Source organism: Micropterus dolomieu, linkage group LG19 (genome assembly GCF_021292245.1).
Source record: "Micropterus dolomieu isolate WLL.071019.BEF.003 ecotype Adirondacks linkage group LG19, ASM2129224v1, whole genome shotgun sequence".
NCBI classification, from domain to species: Eukaryota; Metazoa; Chordata; class Actinopteri; order Centrarchiformes; family Centrarchidae; genus Micropterus; species Micropterus dolomieu.
This window is the reverse complement of record NC_060168.1, coordinates 16875742-16894747: the sequence shown is the minus strand read 5'-3', so window position 1 is coordinate 16894747 and position 19006 is coordinate 16875742. Positions and strand designations below refer to the sequence as shown.

General features: G+C 41.7%; 1 protein-coding gene across 2 annotated transcripts in view; it reads left to right on the top strand.

The window, feature by feature from the left end:
• The window catches only part of LOC123957856 (short transient receptor potential channel 7-like), a 59062-nt gene extending 44846 nt beyond the window's left edge, over nucleotides 1-14216 (top strand). The window contains exons 8-12 of one of the 2 annotated variants that reach the window (XM_046030943.1): nucleotides 2999-3194; nucleotides 6272-6493; nucleotides 10155-10235; nucleotides 10982-11057; nucleotides 11281-14216. In XM_046030943.1, the coding sequence (XP_045886899.1) occupies nucleotides 2999-3194; nucleotides 6272-6493; nucleotides 10155-10235; nucleotides 10982-11057; nucleotides 11281-11420 (715 nt within the window). In that variant the 3' untranslated portion in view covers nucleotides 11421-14216. Of the gene's footprint in view, nucleotides 1-2998; nucleotides 3195-6271; nucleotides 6494-7039; nucleotides 7760-10154; nucleotides 10236-10981; nucleotides 11058-11280 lie in introns of those variants that run through there. The other variant, XM_046030944.1, reaches the window with a different exon arrangement.
• Nucleotides 14217-19006: the final 4790 nt, after the last annotated feature.

Here is a 19006-nt window from a genome sequence, read left to right as displayed (position 1 = left end):
AATCACCTTCTTCGACTCTCCTGATTGAATGATAGGTTGGTGGATGCGTGTGATGTGAATGAGTGAGAAGATGCGCTCTCTTCAGTATTATAAAGTATAGAAAGTGTTGAGTGCTGTTATCAGCTGCAGCTGAGTTCATATAGGTTGGGACAAGGCGAGAGCATTTGTCATGTCAGAACTCAAAGTGTGAACCCTGCATACTTTGCAAACTCGCAAAAGGATCAGTTGCTCATTTTCAGCCAGCACTAGTTCATCTGTGTGAAAAGCTGCTAAGACGAGGGACTTTGGGTCCCCTGGGTGAAAGACCACCACAACATCCTGATGCCTGAACTGGGCAAGTTTCAATCCAAAATAGATGCTTTTTCTTGCAAAACGATCATGCTAAGACAATTGCTCTTGCACTCTTAGATCCTTGCTTGCCCCTCAAAACATGGCTTCAAATCTTAAGTATTTGTATATGATTTTAAATATTCATAATGAAATATGCAACAACGAAAGTGAAGAAAACATGTTTAGGGATTATTTATTAAGAGCTTAACAGTCAAAAGTTGGACTAATCTGCTCCATCAGGAGTGTGTGAGTCTCCTAAAAATTACTTTTAATTTGCAGCAGCAAATATCTTTTGCCGGAAACATAATGCCTACCTGCTATCAACATAATGAAATGTTAATAAATATAAATGGTAAGTCACAAAATGTTGATACTGACATTATTAGTAAATTGTTGACCATTAGTTTTCCACCATACTAATATAATATCAAATACAAGCCTCTTGTAATGACTACAGCATTATTAGCCTTTCTTTTACAGTTATGTTTAGGCAATCACAGCACTTGGTTAAGGGTAGGGAAAGATCGTGGTCTTGGTTTAATACAGAACACACACTCACACTGTACGCAAAACCCCAGACTGTGGAGTCCAAGTCCTTCAGTAAGAGTTGACAAAAATCTGTCACCGTGTTTTTTGAATATAGTCTATGATCATGTCCTTTGTTAAACCAAATCGATTCTTTTAAGTTACATACGTAAGTTACGTCACATGACTTACTGTGACTTACTTAGGCCTACTTATTTTAACCCAAACTATGATCTTTTCCAAAACCGAACAGAGTAGTTTTGGTGCCTGAGCCTAACCAATCTGTAACTGTTTCCCAACTTTAACGATGTGTTAATTGTTACCATAACAATGAAGTCCGGTACACCTGTCGCTAGTAGTCTCCAATGGTCATATATATGTCATTTTGGTAGTCATTGTGTGTTGATAATATAGGACATACTGTATGTTAGCAGGTGAGCTGATTGTCAATACACATTAACATGATGAAATCAATGAAAATGGGATCTTTTACATGTGAGCGACAATTTGAAGTTCATCTGGAAAAATGTCTATTCAGAGGTTAAAAACAATACATACACGGTATGTCCTGCTATTCAGCTAAAGTTCACAGATGCACAGGGAATAGTGACTGCAGGCAGAGGCCAAAAGGTTGTTCTATGCAGAGAACATAGAGAGACTATGAGAGAAAACACACAGAGATAGTCTTTAAGGTAAAAGGGTGTGTTTTGGTTTCTTCCTGAAAAGTTAAAGCTGAAGTACTCAGAGGAGTCTCTGTTTTCATGTGTGTGTGTGAGAGAGAGAAGGGAAGAGTCTGTGCCTCTGTGTGTTTGTATCTGTCTCTGTGTTTTTATGCATGTGAGAGTGTGTTTTCTCTCCCTGTGCCTTCACCTAGCTCTCTGCTTGCCAATAAAACTGTCATTTTGAAAGAACTTAAGTTGGAAGATGCCTACAGCTGTAGACCAAGAGTCTACAGATCTTCTTTCCCCACAGGCCCTTTCTACCAGCAGCCCCTCTAGCAATCCAACCAGCCCCCCCCACACTCGTCATCTCAAGCCCATGCTTGCCACTCTGTCATGTACATGTCTATTTAACAACAGACATGTACCTGAATGTCAATGTTCTTGCAGCTTTGTGCTGTTTCACTTCGCCTCACTCACTGGGTCAGTGTCAGAGAATTATCCCCCAGGCTGAACGGAGATGTGACTGTGGACCTCAGGAAAAAGCGCACTACATTAGCAGGGCTTGATTTATCATATCTAAATGTCAGGGTGAAAAGGCAAGCAGGGCTTCAGAACACATTTCAACCACAACTGTTGTCTGGTGTCTCCATGATGAAAAGTCTCAGACATTTAATTCACATTGACATTAAAATTGAGCTGAAGAAAGAAAATGTTTTGAACGAGTTTAATGAACCATGGGTTTAAATGTTTAAATGTTTCTTCATTTATCTTATGTCTTTAGATACAGCCATGACACCCCCTAAAATACCAGATACATGTTCATTTTAAGTTTTGGAGTAAAAAACAAACCTTTATTGTGTTCCTATTCACCACAGGACAGTGCTACAGACTTTTTGACAGACTGATTTCTATAAACTCTCAAATGCTGACACTGAATAATTTCCAGCTATTTGTGGATTTTGCAGAAGTCTAACATGTTTTTTTATACAGTCGTACTTTTTCCACCCTGCACTGTGAATGTTTACATGGTGTGTTCAATAAAAACATAAAAACATATAATTGTTTGTGTGGTATTAGTTTAAGCAGACTGTGTCTATTGTTGGGACTTAGATCAAGATCAGATCACATTTTATGACCAATTTATGCAGAAATCCCGGTAATTCCAAAGGGTTCAGATACTTTTTCCTGCATGTGCAGTGCAGTATGTGTGTAATGTGAGTGTAGGTGTTCGTGTGTGTGTGTGTCTGAGAGAGATAAATAGGAGAATGTGTTCCCATTGGACATGACTCATCAGGTATTTCATCAGTGCCACCTCATAAACCTCACAACATTAAAATGCATCCTGTATGCAAGTATGTGTGTGTGTTTGTGTGTGTGTGTTTGAGCAAAAGCAATTAGGTGTTAACATGGTGGGACTGTATGTGTGTTGACTGTCATGTCCTGTTTTCTTACTGCCTTATTTTCTCTCCCTTTCCTTGTAGAGTGGAGGAGAGTTTTAAGACTCTTTTCTGGTCAATCTTCGGGCTGTCTGAAGTGATCTCAGTGGTGCTGAAGTACGACCATAAGTTCATAGAGAACATCGGCTATGTGCTGTATGGAGTCTATAATGTCACAATGGTGGTCGTCCTTCTCAACATGCTCATTGCCATGATCAACAGCTCGTACCAGGAAATAGAGGTACATAAACAAGGTGGTCAGTCAATATAGAAATGGTATAATGTTGTCAACAAGTCAAAAAGGATCATTGTTTGATCGCCTCTGTGCCTGCAGGTGGATTAGAGAGTGAGTTGAAAATTATACAAATCTTGAATATCAATACAGTGGCAACAAACAAAAACACAGAATACAAAATAAAAGCAGTAGTCTCACTGGAAAGTTTGTTTTTTTTGTTGTTGTTTTTTTAAAACTGTCCTGCCCAGCAGCCTAGTATAGAGGAGGAGCTGGATACCATATTGTGCCAGACAGATTTTACTTTAACTAGAGAGTATAAATATACTTTTTTTAATTTAAATGTCTTTGTCACTGGGCCAGACAGGGGGCAGACATGGGGATGGGGGACACAAACACCACACACAAACAGACAGCATAGAGAAAGGACAACACCTGCAAGGGAACGGGGATGGGGGGTGGGGACATCAGGAAATAGCAGAAGGAAACACCAATTGCAGAAAGCAACAAAACCTGCAAGAGAATGGGGAGGGGGGGGGGGGGGGGGGGGGGGGGGAAAGAGAAAAACAAACAAACAAAAAACATAAACAAAGACAACCAGCCGAACAGAAGCAATAAACAGCTGACATAGGAAGCCAACTGAGAGAGAAATGAAAACGAGACACAGTAAAGCAAAATAAATAAACAATACAGCACAGCCATGAGAGCTGGAATAATAACAATTAATTTAAATAAGTAACTGAAAGAAAAGCATCAAGAATAATTCTACCAGGGGCCAACCTAAATTAAATTTGTTTGTGTGTGTGTCTATTTGTGAGACTGTATGTGTCTGTGTGAGTGTGGGTGAATGTGTCTGTACGTGTATGCGCGTGTATGTGTGTGCGCATAAGCCTGTTACAGAATGTAGGTCTTAGTGAGAGTGCGACGCCACAACCGCGCCGCAATAACTCCGGCAACAGGCAGGCAAGAACCCCAGTATCCAATAGGGGTGGCAGAAAAAAAAATTGACTCCCAGACGCACCACGATGCGTATGCGGAAGACCCCGACCGAAACCAACAAATGATCATCCAATTGCCAATCAACAACACAATGCCGTCGGAACGCAAAAGGCGGAACCTGCTGAAGAGTGGCGCCCGGGCCGACAGCAGAACACACGCAACTGAGACCACTGCTCTCCCACGCTGCGGAAGAACCAAAACGGCACGCAATTATCAACATCAGTGCGCAAGTGACAACCCCAACCCACACACTGCGCGAGCACGGTGACACCCAATGCCAGGCAGCCCTCTGTGTACGAGGCCAAGCAAACAAGGCAACCAGTGCCAGCCAACTTCACCCACGCACAGCACACCCTCTGGCCGCCATGCAACGCCAGCCAAACTAGCAACGAGGCAGCCCAGCAGCCATCCAGAGAAACTTCACAGAAAAAAACAATGCATTAAGATGCATTGACAATCGCCCTATAATCCCATTGCAGCCCTCCGTACCACAACTGGATCGACCCGCAAAGCGCCCAGAGATCCCCCACCCCCAGTAGCCAGGGCTCCCCGCGACCCCCCAAAGCACAAAGGACCCCTGACCACCTGTCCCAGGGAGAACTGCGCCCCGCCCCGAGGGCAGGGGGACGCAGCGGGAGCCCCACCCCTGCCGAAGAGGGGCCCAGCGAGGAGAGGAGACAATGGGCCCCCAGGCCCAGGACACACCACCCGCCCCAGACAAGAGCAGAAGTCTGAGTCCCGAGTCCCCAGACCCCCGGGTCCCCACGCCAGGGGTGTCAAAATCGCTGGGCCCCCACGCAAAGGGAGCCACAACCCACCCCAGGCCAGGCTAGGTGGACACCAACCCCACGGCACCCCGATACCCCAGGGGCAGGACACGAGGCCAATGAGACCCCCCCACACACACCTTCAATCCCCCCCTGTCTGCCTCTGTAAATGCATTGTATTGTGTTGGATGCATGTCACGGTTTGTGAAGTGTTGTATGGTGGAGTGGAGATAAGGTGCATGGTAACTAAGGTGCAGTTAAAATTGGAGGGTAGTTGTGACACAGGTACCCCACAACTGTCAGCTAGTAGAGCCTCCCAATGTGCCAATTCCACCCCCAAAGCCCTCTGCGTCTAATGTTTAATTAAAATTGAGGGGCGGCCAGTGTGGGGGGAAGAAGGGCGAGGCCGCAATAAAGCAGACCACCCACCAAACTCCCTGCAGCAGTCTCACTGGAAAGTTGTTACAAAGGGCAATAATCTATACTATGTAACAAATATAGTACATACAGTGTTACACAAATTCTACTGAAAATGTTTTGAACGACGTTTGAAAAAGTCCAAATGTGAGTGTGGCAGAAGCCTCTTGGTAACCCCAGTACAGACGCCAACTCAGGAGCTCGTCCAACCAATGATTTATTTCACACCGCACACATATACACTCCATATAAAGGACTTCGCCGGGCCGGCCATGCGTTTTTCCCCCGGTCCCTCCAGGCAGTCCTCCACCGTTCACACCAGCATCCAACACAAAATCTTCCCACGTACAGCCTCACTGGCTGTTCTTCATGTGTCACGGCAGGCAGCAGACATCTGAGGGCCAGCACACTACTGCATTTAGAGGGAGAGCTTAATTAATGAATGAACAGCAGCTGTGAAAATTTGCTCACCTGAGCCACCTCCCCCACCTCTCCCCACTACAGCTGAATGCAAACCATGCCTTCCTCCACAGTGAGTTATTTATTTATTTATTTTTCTCATCCCATGAAAGAAACAGAAAGACCAATTGATGGACAAATAGATGACAGTTGTTCATTTTACAGTGGCAAAGTAAAAGTAAATTCCACACATGAATTGGATATGTTGTTCAGTTCTCCAAGACAGAACAATGTAATCTTTTGGTGTTAAAAGTTGGTCCCTATAACTCTCATAATAATTATAATGTAATTATAATTATGGTAATTAGTTAACCAGTTTAATTTGATAACACGATCAGTCCAGTAAATTTTTTCTCTAAGGTTTCTGCAGTCTTATGCCATTTTTTAAAAGTCTTTACTCATTGCCAGCCCTGCTCAAAATGCACAATCTGTCCCTGTCTGTAGGAGGATGCTGATGTGGAGTGGAAGTTTGCCCGAGCCAAGCTGTGGCTCTCCTACTTTGACGAGGGCCGCACCCTGCCCGCCCCCTTCAACCTGGTTCCCAGCCCAAAGTCCTTCTACTACCTGGTCCTCCGCATCAAGTCCTGCCTGATACTCCTCTGCAAGGCCAACAGCCGGCGCCATAACAACGAGCTGGAGATGGGCATGCTCAACTCACAGGCCAAGGTCAGAGTCAGGAATTCTTACATTGCTTCCTAATCTCCTGATGAAGTACAGACACAAACTAAGAAATATGTTGTTATTGTCCATACATTATTCTATTTGACATTGAACAGCTACTGGACTGATATTACTGCTGACATTGTGAAGAATGGTTAATTAATTATTTTCTAAACTAAGTTGCAGTAGCCACTAAATACTGTAATAGGCTATGTTTCTCTTCATATCACTAATATTATCTTTTCTGAGTGCTTTGATTCAACTAATCCTACATTGTGCAGGAATTTGGGGGGGAGCCAGTAATTACAAGTTAAATACTGACAACTTGCAGCTTATTTTGCTTGCCTCCCATTCAGCAAAATATTCTCAGACAACAGGGAATGGTATTATGAACTGATAGTTTACACAGAAAAAGCAACTAAGAAACAGCCATTTTAATACAGTTTGTTCATCTCAAGTTTACTCTCTTTGCTTTTGAGTATATTTTGCTGCAATGGCCGACATACTAATTACCAGGAGTTTACTTTCCTTCCAAATATTCCTCTCTTGCAGGCTCCTTCCAGGCAAAATGATGCTATGATTTGCCATGCAGCTTCAGTTAATGGACTGTTGAGGACAAGCTCACTTGGCGCTCAGTAATCTTCAGTTGACTTGTCTGTATATATAGGCCTGGTCTAACTGTAGTCTTGTAGTTTAGACTCAGGAAATACAGTACATGGTATTCCCACTGCAGGCCTGGGATACAACTTTAGCTTTGTTCATTTCCTATTTATAGGATTGTCCGTCAAAATAAAATCACTGTAATGAAAAGAAAGAAAATAATATAATAATAATAATAATATACACCATTTAACACAGAATCAATTTTTGCGCTGTCCTTGTCCTCAGGGATTTCCTCTGTCTGATTCCTCGGCTCAAATTGTTCACCTCAGCGCCTTGGCTAAGCTATTAGTCAGGCCATTGGATCTGCCAACGTCTGCTCAAATATCTGGGCAGGTTTCTGATGGGGACAAGATGGGTTACACCCTGCTGCCTCTGTGAGCTCCTAAAGTTCTCTTCAGCTCTGACAGTTTAGATGCAGAACCAAGCAGGTGTAGCAAACTATCAATACATAGTGGAGCTACCAGCAGAGTTTCAGGAGCGGGACCACAAGTCAAACACGTCACCCACACATTTCATTAAATACCCACATGTCCCATCTCCTCTTCTTCGGTCTCGCATTCTGCACCCCTCCTGCCCACCCCTTTCTCTGTCCGGTCTCCTTATCTCCTTCTTCCTCTCCATAGGGTTATAGGGGGGTCCGTCATGCCAGGATGCTACAGCGGATTTCCCTATTGTAGCTTCCCCACAACGCTTTCGAATGTCTATTCAGCAACAGCAAGCCTCGTACATCTTTCTGTTCCGATCATAAATAAATTATTTAACCGTATCTGTTGATTGTGGTCCTTGGTAGTGAAAGCGGTAAGATTTAGGGAAGACAGCATGGTCTTTCTGAATCAGTCTTCTTTTTTTCCCCTCTCAGTCTTTTGATCAATGTGTCTCACGTGAGATATCCAACTTTGAGAAAAGTGACATGCTGAATTAATGCTAAATATGCTAGTTTCAAAGCAGCATATGTTCATAAAGATAACTAAGGCAGTTGGTGGTGAAATACCAGTTTTAATGACTGGACTGTATATTTAATTGTGTATGTGTGTGTGTGTGTGTGTGTGTGTGTGTGTGTGTGTTGGTATTTGCCTGCAATGATGCTCAGACCCTTTGACGAATATGTCTTTCATATAGTCACAGTATTTATGACAATTAATTTCTTGCCAAATGCAAAAAAAACTCAAAATAATATCAGTTAAATGGAGGCAGCAAAGGGCAACAAAGCAGGTTATTGATAGGGACAAGATCACAGACAACACAGCAAAAGAGGTTTAAGCTTTGTCAGTTGGGCTTTGGAAAACCTCAGCATAAAAGATCTGTTTCTCAGATTCACATGAAGCTGTAGTCGTCATCTGGTTGTGTGGTTCAGTAAAGCAGTATATATAGTCTCTATATAGTATATATATAGTAAAAGTATATATAAAAAAATTGCATCTCTATAGCTAATTATCTGTATTTTCAGTAGGTGCCCCCTGTTCTACAAAGTCCTAAACTGTCAGGGTTGGCTGAGTGCAGAGCCAGGTTAGGACCCAAATGGAATACACAAAAGCAGGATGCAATGCAGGTGGTTAATTTAAACCAACAATAAACTAAACAGGCTCTCACTGGTATATGGCAAAGTCCAAACAAAAGTGAATCCAAACTGAGGTAAGCAAATGCGGCAAAAGCAGGGTAATCCAGAAACGCAGGGGCAGGGCAGAACACTCAACATAAGACAACAGACAGAACTGAAACCCAAAACACTGACTAAATGACAGATACCTAACTGATAAAAGAATAAACTCACAGAGAACAAACGGAACAGATGACAGGACTAACATGCAGATACAAAACCAAACCCTCAGAATCAAAACCCAAAAACATAGCACTCAGGACAGCATCGTGACATAAACACTATTTCTGAACATTTTTTTCTTTCTGAGAACACAAGATGAGTTTCCCTGCAAAATGAAAACTAATGTGATTGTAAGTTCAATCAGAGCACAAATTAATGTGAATAGTCTCTACCGCAGGTAACTGAAATCCTAGATTAAAAATGACACTTGATTGATTCCCTGTTACAATAAATTGAGGTTTGGTTGAGATGTTGTATGATGAACTTGAGTAATGTTTTTTCTGTTATGATGAATAGTATTTTAGAATGAATCTGTTTTTAATTTAGTGCAGACACACTACATGCTCTGTATGTTTATACAGTATGTTGTATATTCATAATTCTGAAAAATTCAGCAGCTCTCAAAGAGAAATGGATTATTTAACATTGATAACAAAACATGATTAGTTTTTTCAGGGCTTTCAACTTAACTTTGTCAGTTATTCTTTAGAAAAAGCAAACATGTTCATGTTGTACTTCTGTATTATGTTGAGATATCTTCAGGCCTCCAGGCGCAGCTTTAATGCGTATAGAGGAGCAGCTGGTTGTGTTTGTCCACACTCAAAGTAGGCAACGTTGGAAAAAATAGCAACACCTTCCCTTCAGGCCTCCCTTCCCAAAGCCACCCAAAATACATTTCCATGCGCAGTAAGTACACGGGTGCACAGGTAGGTAGGTAGGTAGGTAGGTAGGCCAGCCAATCATTTCATTTGGCCGTGCTTATTACAGTCCTGTGACAGTGACAGATACCAGATTATTTTGTCAGAGCATTTGATTGATTGATTGCTGTCGGGATATAAAGAGTATTTCAAAAAATATAACAAAAAAGGCTTCAGAAATAAATTGCCTACCCTAGCTTGAAGTTAAAACTCATTTTGATACTGTAGTGCTAAAATGACATGCACGCTTCTAAGCAAGGTCATGGACATGGTTTCCTCTGGTCAAGTGAAGCTGTCAATTTTTTTTCCTTCTCTTTGAAAAGGCATCTGTGAGCGCTAGATACAAACAATAAGCATTGTTGTTTTGTTTTGGCAGTGTGCTGCCTCTTCTTACACCCTTTTCAAATGCTTCCATTATTGAAGATCACTGAACCCTGAAATGTGACGTTAACACTGGACTGTTGTTTGTATCCCACTGTTGCAACAGGATGAGCGCCTCAGATCTTATCCACGCCCGGGAGAAGAGTTCATGCACAGAAAATCTAGAAAACACCCGACACGATACCAGGTAAGGCAGTGAGCGAAGGATGTGTAAAGAATCTCAAGAACAAGAAGGGAAAAGAAAGAATAAAAGGAGAGACGGAGAGCAGCATTCAGGCTGAGGAAGCTAGAAACAAAATGACAAAAGTAGATATGTATAACTGCAGAGAGAGGAGCTGGCTGGACGGTGATAAAGGATGACAGGAAGAGCGATGGAGAGAGAAAATGAGAGGGATGGAAGAGGTAAAGAGAAACTGATAATAAAGACAGATAAGGAAGAGGCAGGAAGGTACGGAGATGAGGAAAGAATTTAACAAGAGTTCGGATGAAAGGGCATCCACTAAAAGGAAGGCAGGATGGAACAAGTGAAAGGGGGAGAGGAGGAACAGCAAATAGAAAAACAGAACAGAGTAAGGATGAAAATGCCTCTAATGAGCTGTTTGAGAGAGATCGAATGCAGACACTCTGTAAATGAGCCCAAAGTACCACACTGAGGAGGGAAGAGATGCTCTCCTCTGTAGTCTGCCCTTCACCTTTGCCATGAGGGAATTCTCACTTCCTTCACTGGTCGACTGCGCTATTGTTGTTGTTGTTTTTTTCCACTTCCAGCACACAAATGCTGCAGCTGCAGGACTTCCCTACTCTCAACATTTCACGCACAGTCTCTGAGACACAGTGCTGTGCTGTGCTGTGCTGTGCTGTGCGCTATGCGATGTCACATCGCCTTGTCACCTTCTCTCTATTTAATCTCCTCCTTCCCTCTCGTCTTTGTAGAATATCATGAAGCGTCTGATTAAGCGATATGTACTAAAGGCTCAAGTGGACAGAGAGAGCGATGAAGTCAATGAAGGTAAAAATTCATCATTAAGGGCCACTCTTATTCAGTCGTTATTTGCTTAGGGCATGTTTGTGCCTGAGAGTATCTACTGTTATCGAGAGACAAGACGTAGGAGTTATTGTGTGTGTGTCTGTATGTGTAAGAAAAAGTCCATGAAATGAGGGTGTGCTGTGCATCTTGCATACATGTCGGTATTTGTTCATGTTTACATGCCCTGATTGTTGCTGCGTTATAGGCGAGCTGAAGGAGATCAAGCAAGACATTTCCAGCCTCCGTTATGAGCTCCTGGAGGAGAAGTCCGAGGCCGCCGGAGAGCTGGCTCTGCTCATCCAACAACTTGGCGACAAGTTTGGCAAGAACACCATGAGACACTGACAGGACTCGCTAGAAGGGGAGAGAAGCAAGAAGGGAGGAAGGTGTGAAAGAGGGTGAAATCAGGAGGAGGTGGGGGCAGACAGCAGGGTCATGGTAGGTATTTTTAAGACTTTGATAGCAGAAGAGGGGGAAAGAAGGGAGCAGGGGAAACAGGATTTTTAGAAGATTGACAGGGAAGAAAGTGAGAGAAATAAACTGATTAAAATTTTGCTGAACGCAAGAGTTTAGTATATGCAACGACCAATTAAGGAGGAATGTAAAAAAGAGGATAGCAGTGACTGCAAGTAAGCAGGAGGCCAAAGGGTCAGAGGGCACGTATACTCAGTTGGAGGGGGTTTGTGTTGACAGCTGAATTCTAATTAAAGGCACCATCTTCAGGGAATGAGAGAGGAGAGGAAGACAGAGGCTCACAGACTGGGTGGGAGTTAGAGGGAGACCAATGAGGGGGGAAACACAATCACTATGAGATATAAAGAGGCACCACAGAGCAGGAGCTGAGGCGGTGATGCGGCGATGAGGGCCCCCACATCCACTGCACAGATATCAGTGCATCTCCAACTTGGAGGAGAGAGAGGGTAGCCCAGAGATGGGATGACAGAGAGGGAGGGCTTGAGAGCGAGGAGGGACGAGAAAGAAAGGCACAACAAAAAAAAGACTTCCACTGTTATTCACACCAGAAAGGCTGGCTTTGCTTCTATGTCTTCACTTTGCCAGGACAAGCATAGTGACGCCTGTTAAGATACTGTGCACCCCTTTATACACCAGGCTATCTAATTAATGCATTTTCCATCCATAATGTACAACTTATAATCAGGAGTCGAATGATTCAGGAAAAAGTGGGAAACAGTGTAGGATTTATGCATTTGAAAATCGTTCAAGCTCACTCAAAAATGTAGCATTATCCTCTTTGTAATGTTGGTCAGAGACTTTTGTATGTCCACATAACACACAGTGTGTTGTATTGACATACAGTATTGCAGCTCCATGTGAATTGTCTCCAGGAGATCATATGTTAATAAAGAATTGACATTGTAGAGTTTAAAAATAGTTAAAAGTGGCAATAACATTACTCCAGACAGCGTGTCTCTACCTCACTCAGAATTATTTAAAATACAATATACCAAGCGAGTACACGTTACCAGAAATGTTGCAAGCATACCTAACTCATGGATGTACAAAAACAAATAGCAACATTTCACATGATACCTCTCTCCCTTTGTTTAAAGTCTCATGCATATTTGAACAACTTTAAGCCAATAAACATGTTAAATATGACAGATAGTCATATCTGATCTATCTAGATAACAAACAGAACAAAAAGTCTCTGTGCGACACATTTGCTAAAATCGTAACCAGAAAGCAACGTGTCCTCGAGGAATTGTGTTTACGGCTGTAAAATGCAGAAGGTCAGTGCTTATGAGAAGCACATGAAGGCTTTAGGGCAACTATACTTTTGTGAGATGAGAAAATGAGGGAGATGGAGACTTTTGGAACAACAGTGTAGTCATTTGACTATAAAACACTTCTGCTGCAGAAGCTGTGTGGAGTAATTTTATGGTCTTGTTTTTCTTTTGGAGACTTATTAGAGATACCGCTACACTAGCTAACTGACTGTGTTAAACTTCACTAGTGATTCGACTGACGGGATGAGTAGGTAATAGCTGAACTTTTGCTGTAACTAAAATATAAAGAAAATGGCATATCAATAATAATGCACATGATAAACTGCTAATTCTGCCTATTAGAAATTAGAATCTTTTTATTTGTGCTAAGTGAAAACTGTATTCACAACAAACAACTATTCAGATGTAGATACAAATGGGGTGCTAAAGATTATGTTGACCTGTGGGTTCAGCCAAAGTGTATGTTGTCCGCTGCTTGTGGGAATCAGCAACATCCAACGTTCATACAACACTGGTCTGCATATATTTCAATTAAAAAACTACAAAACTTCATAATATTTTACAGTTTTGGTGTTTTAAATGTTTAATCCATGGATTGAAGTGGTTCCTCTGGGGACTATGCTGTGGATTCAGATCATTACATACATCATACAATTCACCCCTTTCAAAACCATTTGGTTAACATAAAAGAATTAAATATTTTCAAGCTAAAACACCACATTTTTATTATTCTATTATTGTGTGGATGCTATCAAATGTCTTTACCCCCACAGGTGAGAATCAGCAGGGGCCTACTGCACCAATTAAAACATTTAGAGTTCTGTCATCTTTTGTTATGGTGTGAAAACAAACCAGATCATCATTATCAGTTACAGTAAAACTTCACCTTACAATACTGTGATGAGTTATTTCCAAGACAAATATATTTATATTTGAATCCTTGCAGGTAGCTTTAAGCCTAAACTCACTAGTAGGTGTAGTAGGCCCAAGTCTGAGTGAATATTCTAAATCAAAAGGATTTAAACATATGTGGAAAAGTCAGACTTTTTAGAGATATGGTTTTCAACCTACAGTGACCAAATCTAGTTTCAGATACACAAATGTTGTTTTGTCAAGATTTTATATAAAGAAGTAGTGGGGCGTTTGTCTTTATTTATTTGTACTGTATGTGTCAATGAGTGAAAGAGCAGCTAACCATTTTTTATGTGTGCACAACCAGGCTAATAATGAAAAGACTCCCAGATATTCCCACCACCTGAAATACAAAATTAACTGAAATACTGTATTTTTAAATTGTACGCAAGAAATATTGATTAAAGCAAATCTTGTACTGTATATTGTCATATTTTTGATCCTTGAATGAAAAAGAATAAACTCTAAAGTGGTTGTTTAATCATTGGAGTACTCTTTATATTTGTGCTGAAAGGTGGTTTAATGAAATTTAATAAGTCTAAATATTCAGCGTTTGTCCCCAACAGCAGCCCTTGGTCGATGACAGGCGCTGGAGCAAAGCCAAACAGTGGCTGCAGTGTTGCTCTACACTCTGGCAACTGTATATACACACACACACACACACACATACACACACAAATGTACACATTTAGAACAAATGCTCTTTAAACAAACATTTGAACAGCGGGAGGACCCAAACTGAAAGTTATTTCCCAACAGGGACACTGTCACCGACAATTTAATGACCTAAAAACTTTAACAGCAGAAGGCAATACAAGATTTGCTTTGAAGCGTCATTGGTTTCTTACATAAACCAGCATCCAGAACTGAGTATGTCAAGCATGTTTGTATTGCCCAATTCCACATATAATATCTCAGAGCTGTCTACAACAGCAATTGTAATAAACACTGTCTCACAAAATTCAAAGATCCAAAACTACTGTGCAAAATAATACCCAATTTTTAAAGAGTTAAACCAGTAGAGCCCAAGAAGAATCTCAAAGACTATGTACAAAAAACATTTATGAGACTTGAGTTTGGCCAATCAGGGATGTTTAACAGTGCAAATTCCACTCTGTTAGTTGCTGGCTCCATGAAATAACTAGCAGATATATTACAATGGCTCTGTAACCAAAACTTCAGCTAGATTCCTCTAAAGGTAAAGGTCCAGAGTTCCTACAAAATCTTAAAAAGGGTGTGCAAATACAAACTTAAATTCTGCACCAAAATAAACCAGAACACATTTCTAGGTCAGTCAGTGCTCCGCCGTTAGGATATGAGCGGCTTGGCTAGGCTAGCAGATGCATTACATCCTAAACTGGAGCCCAAACCAATCCTAACATTCCCTCCATCCCCAAAGTACAAGTGCAAACCCCCTCTTGTAATAAGGAACTATAGTTCAGGAGCACACAGTACATGCAACACTCTATTAAAGCATTACATGAGGTTACTGCAGACTCAACATGCAGTATGTTTTAGAGTGGCATTAGCTAAAAAGGGTCCTAAAAGCCGAAGAACCCCTCTGTGACTGGGAGATTGGCTTTTCTGTAAGAGTCATGCTCCTGTGTGTGTTTGTGTTTGTGTGTGTGTGTTTGTGTATGTGCATGTGTGTGTGTGTGTGTGTGTTAACCTCGCTAGCACACTTGGCATGTCAGAGACATCCTGAAAGCTGCCCTCTAAAGCAACACTGTAAACATTCCATGTCCAGATGTTTTTCAGACCTCAGCTACTCCATACCATTCATTCGCCACTTTCTCTGCATTGTTTCAGGCTGTCACTGAAAGGCCTCCTTTTATTGCCTAGTCTGCCATTACACAAAAGCCAAGGAACCCAGCAAAGTTGTCATTAAAACTTCCCTTACATGGTCGTCTTTTAGACTATATATGACAAGGGTCAACATATTTTGGGTGCCTTTAATTTCAGTGCAATTTCTTTCGTGGCCATTTCTTTGAAACAACGCTGCTTTATGCAGAAAGTGTTGTGTCAAGAACAGGGATATTTGAACATCTAAACTGTACAAACCTTGTACTTTTCTTCTCCTGTGTGAGTGTTGATGATGTAGGGTAGTAGGTGGTGAAGAAGATCTGCTAGCCTTCCCCGGCGAGTACTGCTTTGAATGAAGTGCTCACACATGAAATTCTGCTCTTCAAAATAAAGTTTTGGATTTTGCACTAAAGTTTCACTTCAGGGAGAGGGTTCCTCGATCGTGACCATGCACTCCTCCAGAATTTCATGAGTCTGTGAACTCATCTCTCAGCATTTTCACATAATTATTCAGGTTGTAAAGTATATTTTTTGATAAAGTGTTGGCAAGCACAGCTTTAAGGGAAAATGCTACAGTAACCACAATTACAGGCTTGGGTACATTCAGAGGAGCGTCCCTTCCATATCACGTTGTTGAGTCTGATGTATAACCTTTGTCACATTCTCTTCTTCTGTTGCCTCCACTCGTCCTCTCTCCTACCCATCACTCACTGCTGCACTATATATGCAGGCCAATAAAGCAGAAATACCAAGAGAAAGAACAATTTAACCCAAGAAATGCTGTACACTACAGCATGCGCACACACACATACATAAACAGCAGACCCTTATTGGACTATCTCCATAGCAACAATGTCAGTCTGAGAGAAGTTCACAGGAAATTCTGTTATCTGATTCCTTGAGTGCTCTCCGTCAGACTTTTGATATGAGTTTTGGCCTTAAGGGCGTTTACTCAATAACACGCTCCACCATTTGGGTGTGTATTTGTGCATGTGTGTGTTGTACATGTGCTTCTGTTTTAACCAGGAGATCAAATTTTATGGTATTAAGTATATCTGTTCATGCTCAGTTGTGTTTAACCCGTGAACTGACATTAGCCTGTGTGTTTGCATAGAAAACCTTGAAGACAAGTGTGTGTGTGTGTCTGTCTGTCTGTCTGTCTGTCTTGGAGAAACATAGTATAACTGACATCCTTTCTCTGGAGTAATTTGTCCCAGAGGCCCAAGGCATAGTACTGTTTCCAAGCCCTCCCTCCCTCCCTCCCTCTCCTCCTCTTCATCCTCCCTCTCTCCATCTCTCTCGCCTCCTCCATCTGTCTTTCTCGGTTTCTGACTCTCCTGGCAGAGCAGTGAGCGATGAGACATCCTGCCTGTGAAAGACACAGGGATTCCAGGGATTTGGAGGAGATATTAGACTCCCTCTCCGACTCACCTATCGCCTTGTGCCCGGAAGCCCCCTCATGAGACAAACAGCGTCCACTCATATACTTGCTTGCTTGTATAAACACATGCATACATGGCAGATTACCCACACTCGAATATTATTAGAAGCTTGAACAAACGTAGGTGGGTTCAAACACATTACACACACTCACTCACTGAGGCGCGAATACTCACATATGCATGCACGCTCACACACTCACATTTTAACAGTGAATGCTAACTTGTTTGTACACAAACGCTTACACACATATTCATGAAGGCATTAACATGGAAGCAAACTTAAACTCAAACGTCGCTCTGTGCCTCTTGCAGAAATGTGTGTCACATTTTTTAAACACACTCACACACACAGATACTGCTCCTATCCAAGGCATCAGCTACCCCCTTGAGCCATCAGTCGCATTAGAAGAAATCTCTTGAGCTAATAAGGACAAACCTCTTAAATTGTAGAGCATCATAACCATTTATCACTAAAAAATACAACCTTCATCACAGTCATAATATCATCTAACCTGCTCCAGACCCTTTTTTTCCTTCTCTGACATGACAGCCTCACAAGCCCATAGTGCTGAGACCCTTTTTAAGAGTTCCTATCATTGGTGAAACAGTAATACCTCATTTTCTGGAGCAGTCAGAGGGCTGATGGAGTAGAGGAGGAAAGGGCTATTGGGGGGCTAACAGAAGAAAAGACTTTACCAATTCTTCAAAGCCACAGCGCACCGGTTGATGATGGATGGAGGGATTGATGACAACACCCTGAGAACCACCCAGGTGGCTCAACTGGCCCGCGAGGCATCGCTGAGGAATGAGACTAAAGGCGGCCATGAGTGCACTCATAATTGCAAGTGGAGCACATTAAATTACACGCACACACAAGATAAACGTGTCAGGTGTGCATCTATGACAGCGTGTCATAGAATAGTATACTCAGCCTGTTTGAGGTTCAGACCTTCTTTTGCAGAGTGATTCATAGAGCCTGATTACTAGGAATTGGTGCTTCTTGGTGTATAAGTTAGCTTAATCAATCATGCAGTCTTTGACCTGCTGTTTAAAGTAATCTAAAGCACAATTAAACCTTTTTATATTCCATTGTGAATATGCCTACCTAATTTGGACCAACTCAGCCCAACTCCTGTCTTGACGTAGCAATAAGATGTATTTATTTACTGGGCTTTTGGATGTAATTCTGCTTCCAAACTGTCACACAGTAGTACAAATATCTAAATCATGTTTTTCTAAATTTGCCACAACTGAGTTAAGTTCAATACGTCTGTCTCTCACTCAACAGACTAATTAACTCCAGCTGATGACAATTGCTCTTGGCGTCATCATTAGAGAATATGCAACATCTGAATAGCTGAACATTGTAACTATCATTGTATATGACTTCTTGGTGTTCACTTCAAATGTCTCCTGTGAGTCTGTTTTGAGTGTGCACAGACCCATGCACACCAGTGTTCTCATAATCGGTCTCTCTCTCTTTGGCTTGTGTGTTTTAGTCTAGAGAGTCTGTCTGGGGGTTATCACTGTTATCATATGCTATGACATGTCTTTGTGTGTGCGTCTGTCTTGGCAAGCAAGAATTGACATGAGCCCACCTGCCAGTGAAGCAGTGAAAAGCAGAGATGGATAGACTCTATAGGCAGTATATTTGGTTGTCTGCTAGACTCATGCCTGTGCAGCAAATGACATCGTTATACTTGAATATTGTAACTGTCATTGTAACAAATATTCTACAATATTTCAGTAACACATGAGAATTTCACATACCGGTAATAGTACCACTGCATATACCTGTAGATTTGTCATGACAATACCTTCTGAGTTTGCAAATGCATAGAATCTGAAAGCAAGCATATACCTATTCAGTACATCATCATCACCACCTTCTGCATCATTGCAGCTTTGTGGCATGGCATTTATCATACATCATTTTCCATCATTATGTACACACATGTATATTTATATATATAAATATATATGTGAGTGTGCATGTGTGTGTGTGTGTGTGCGTATATATATATAT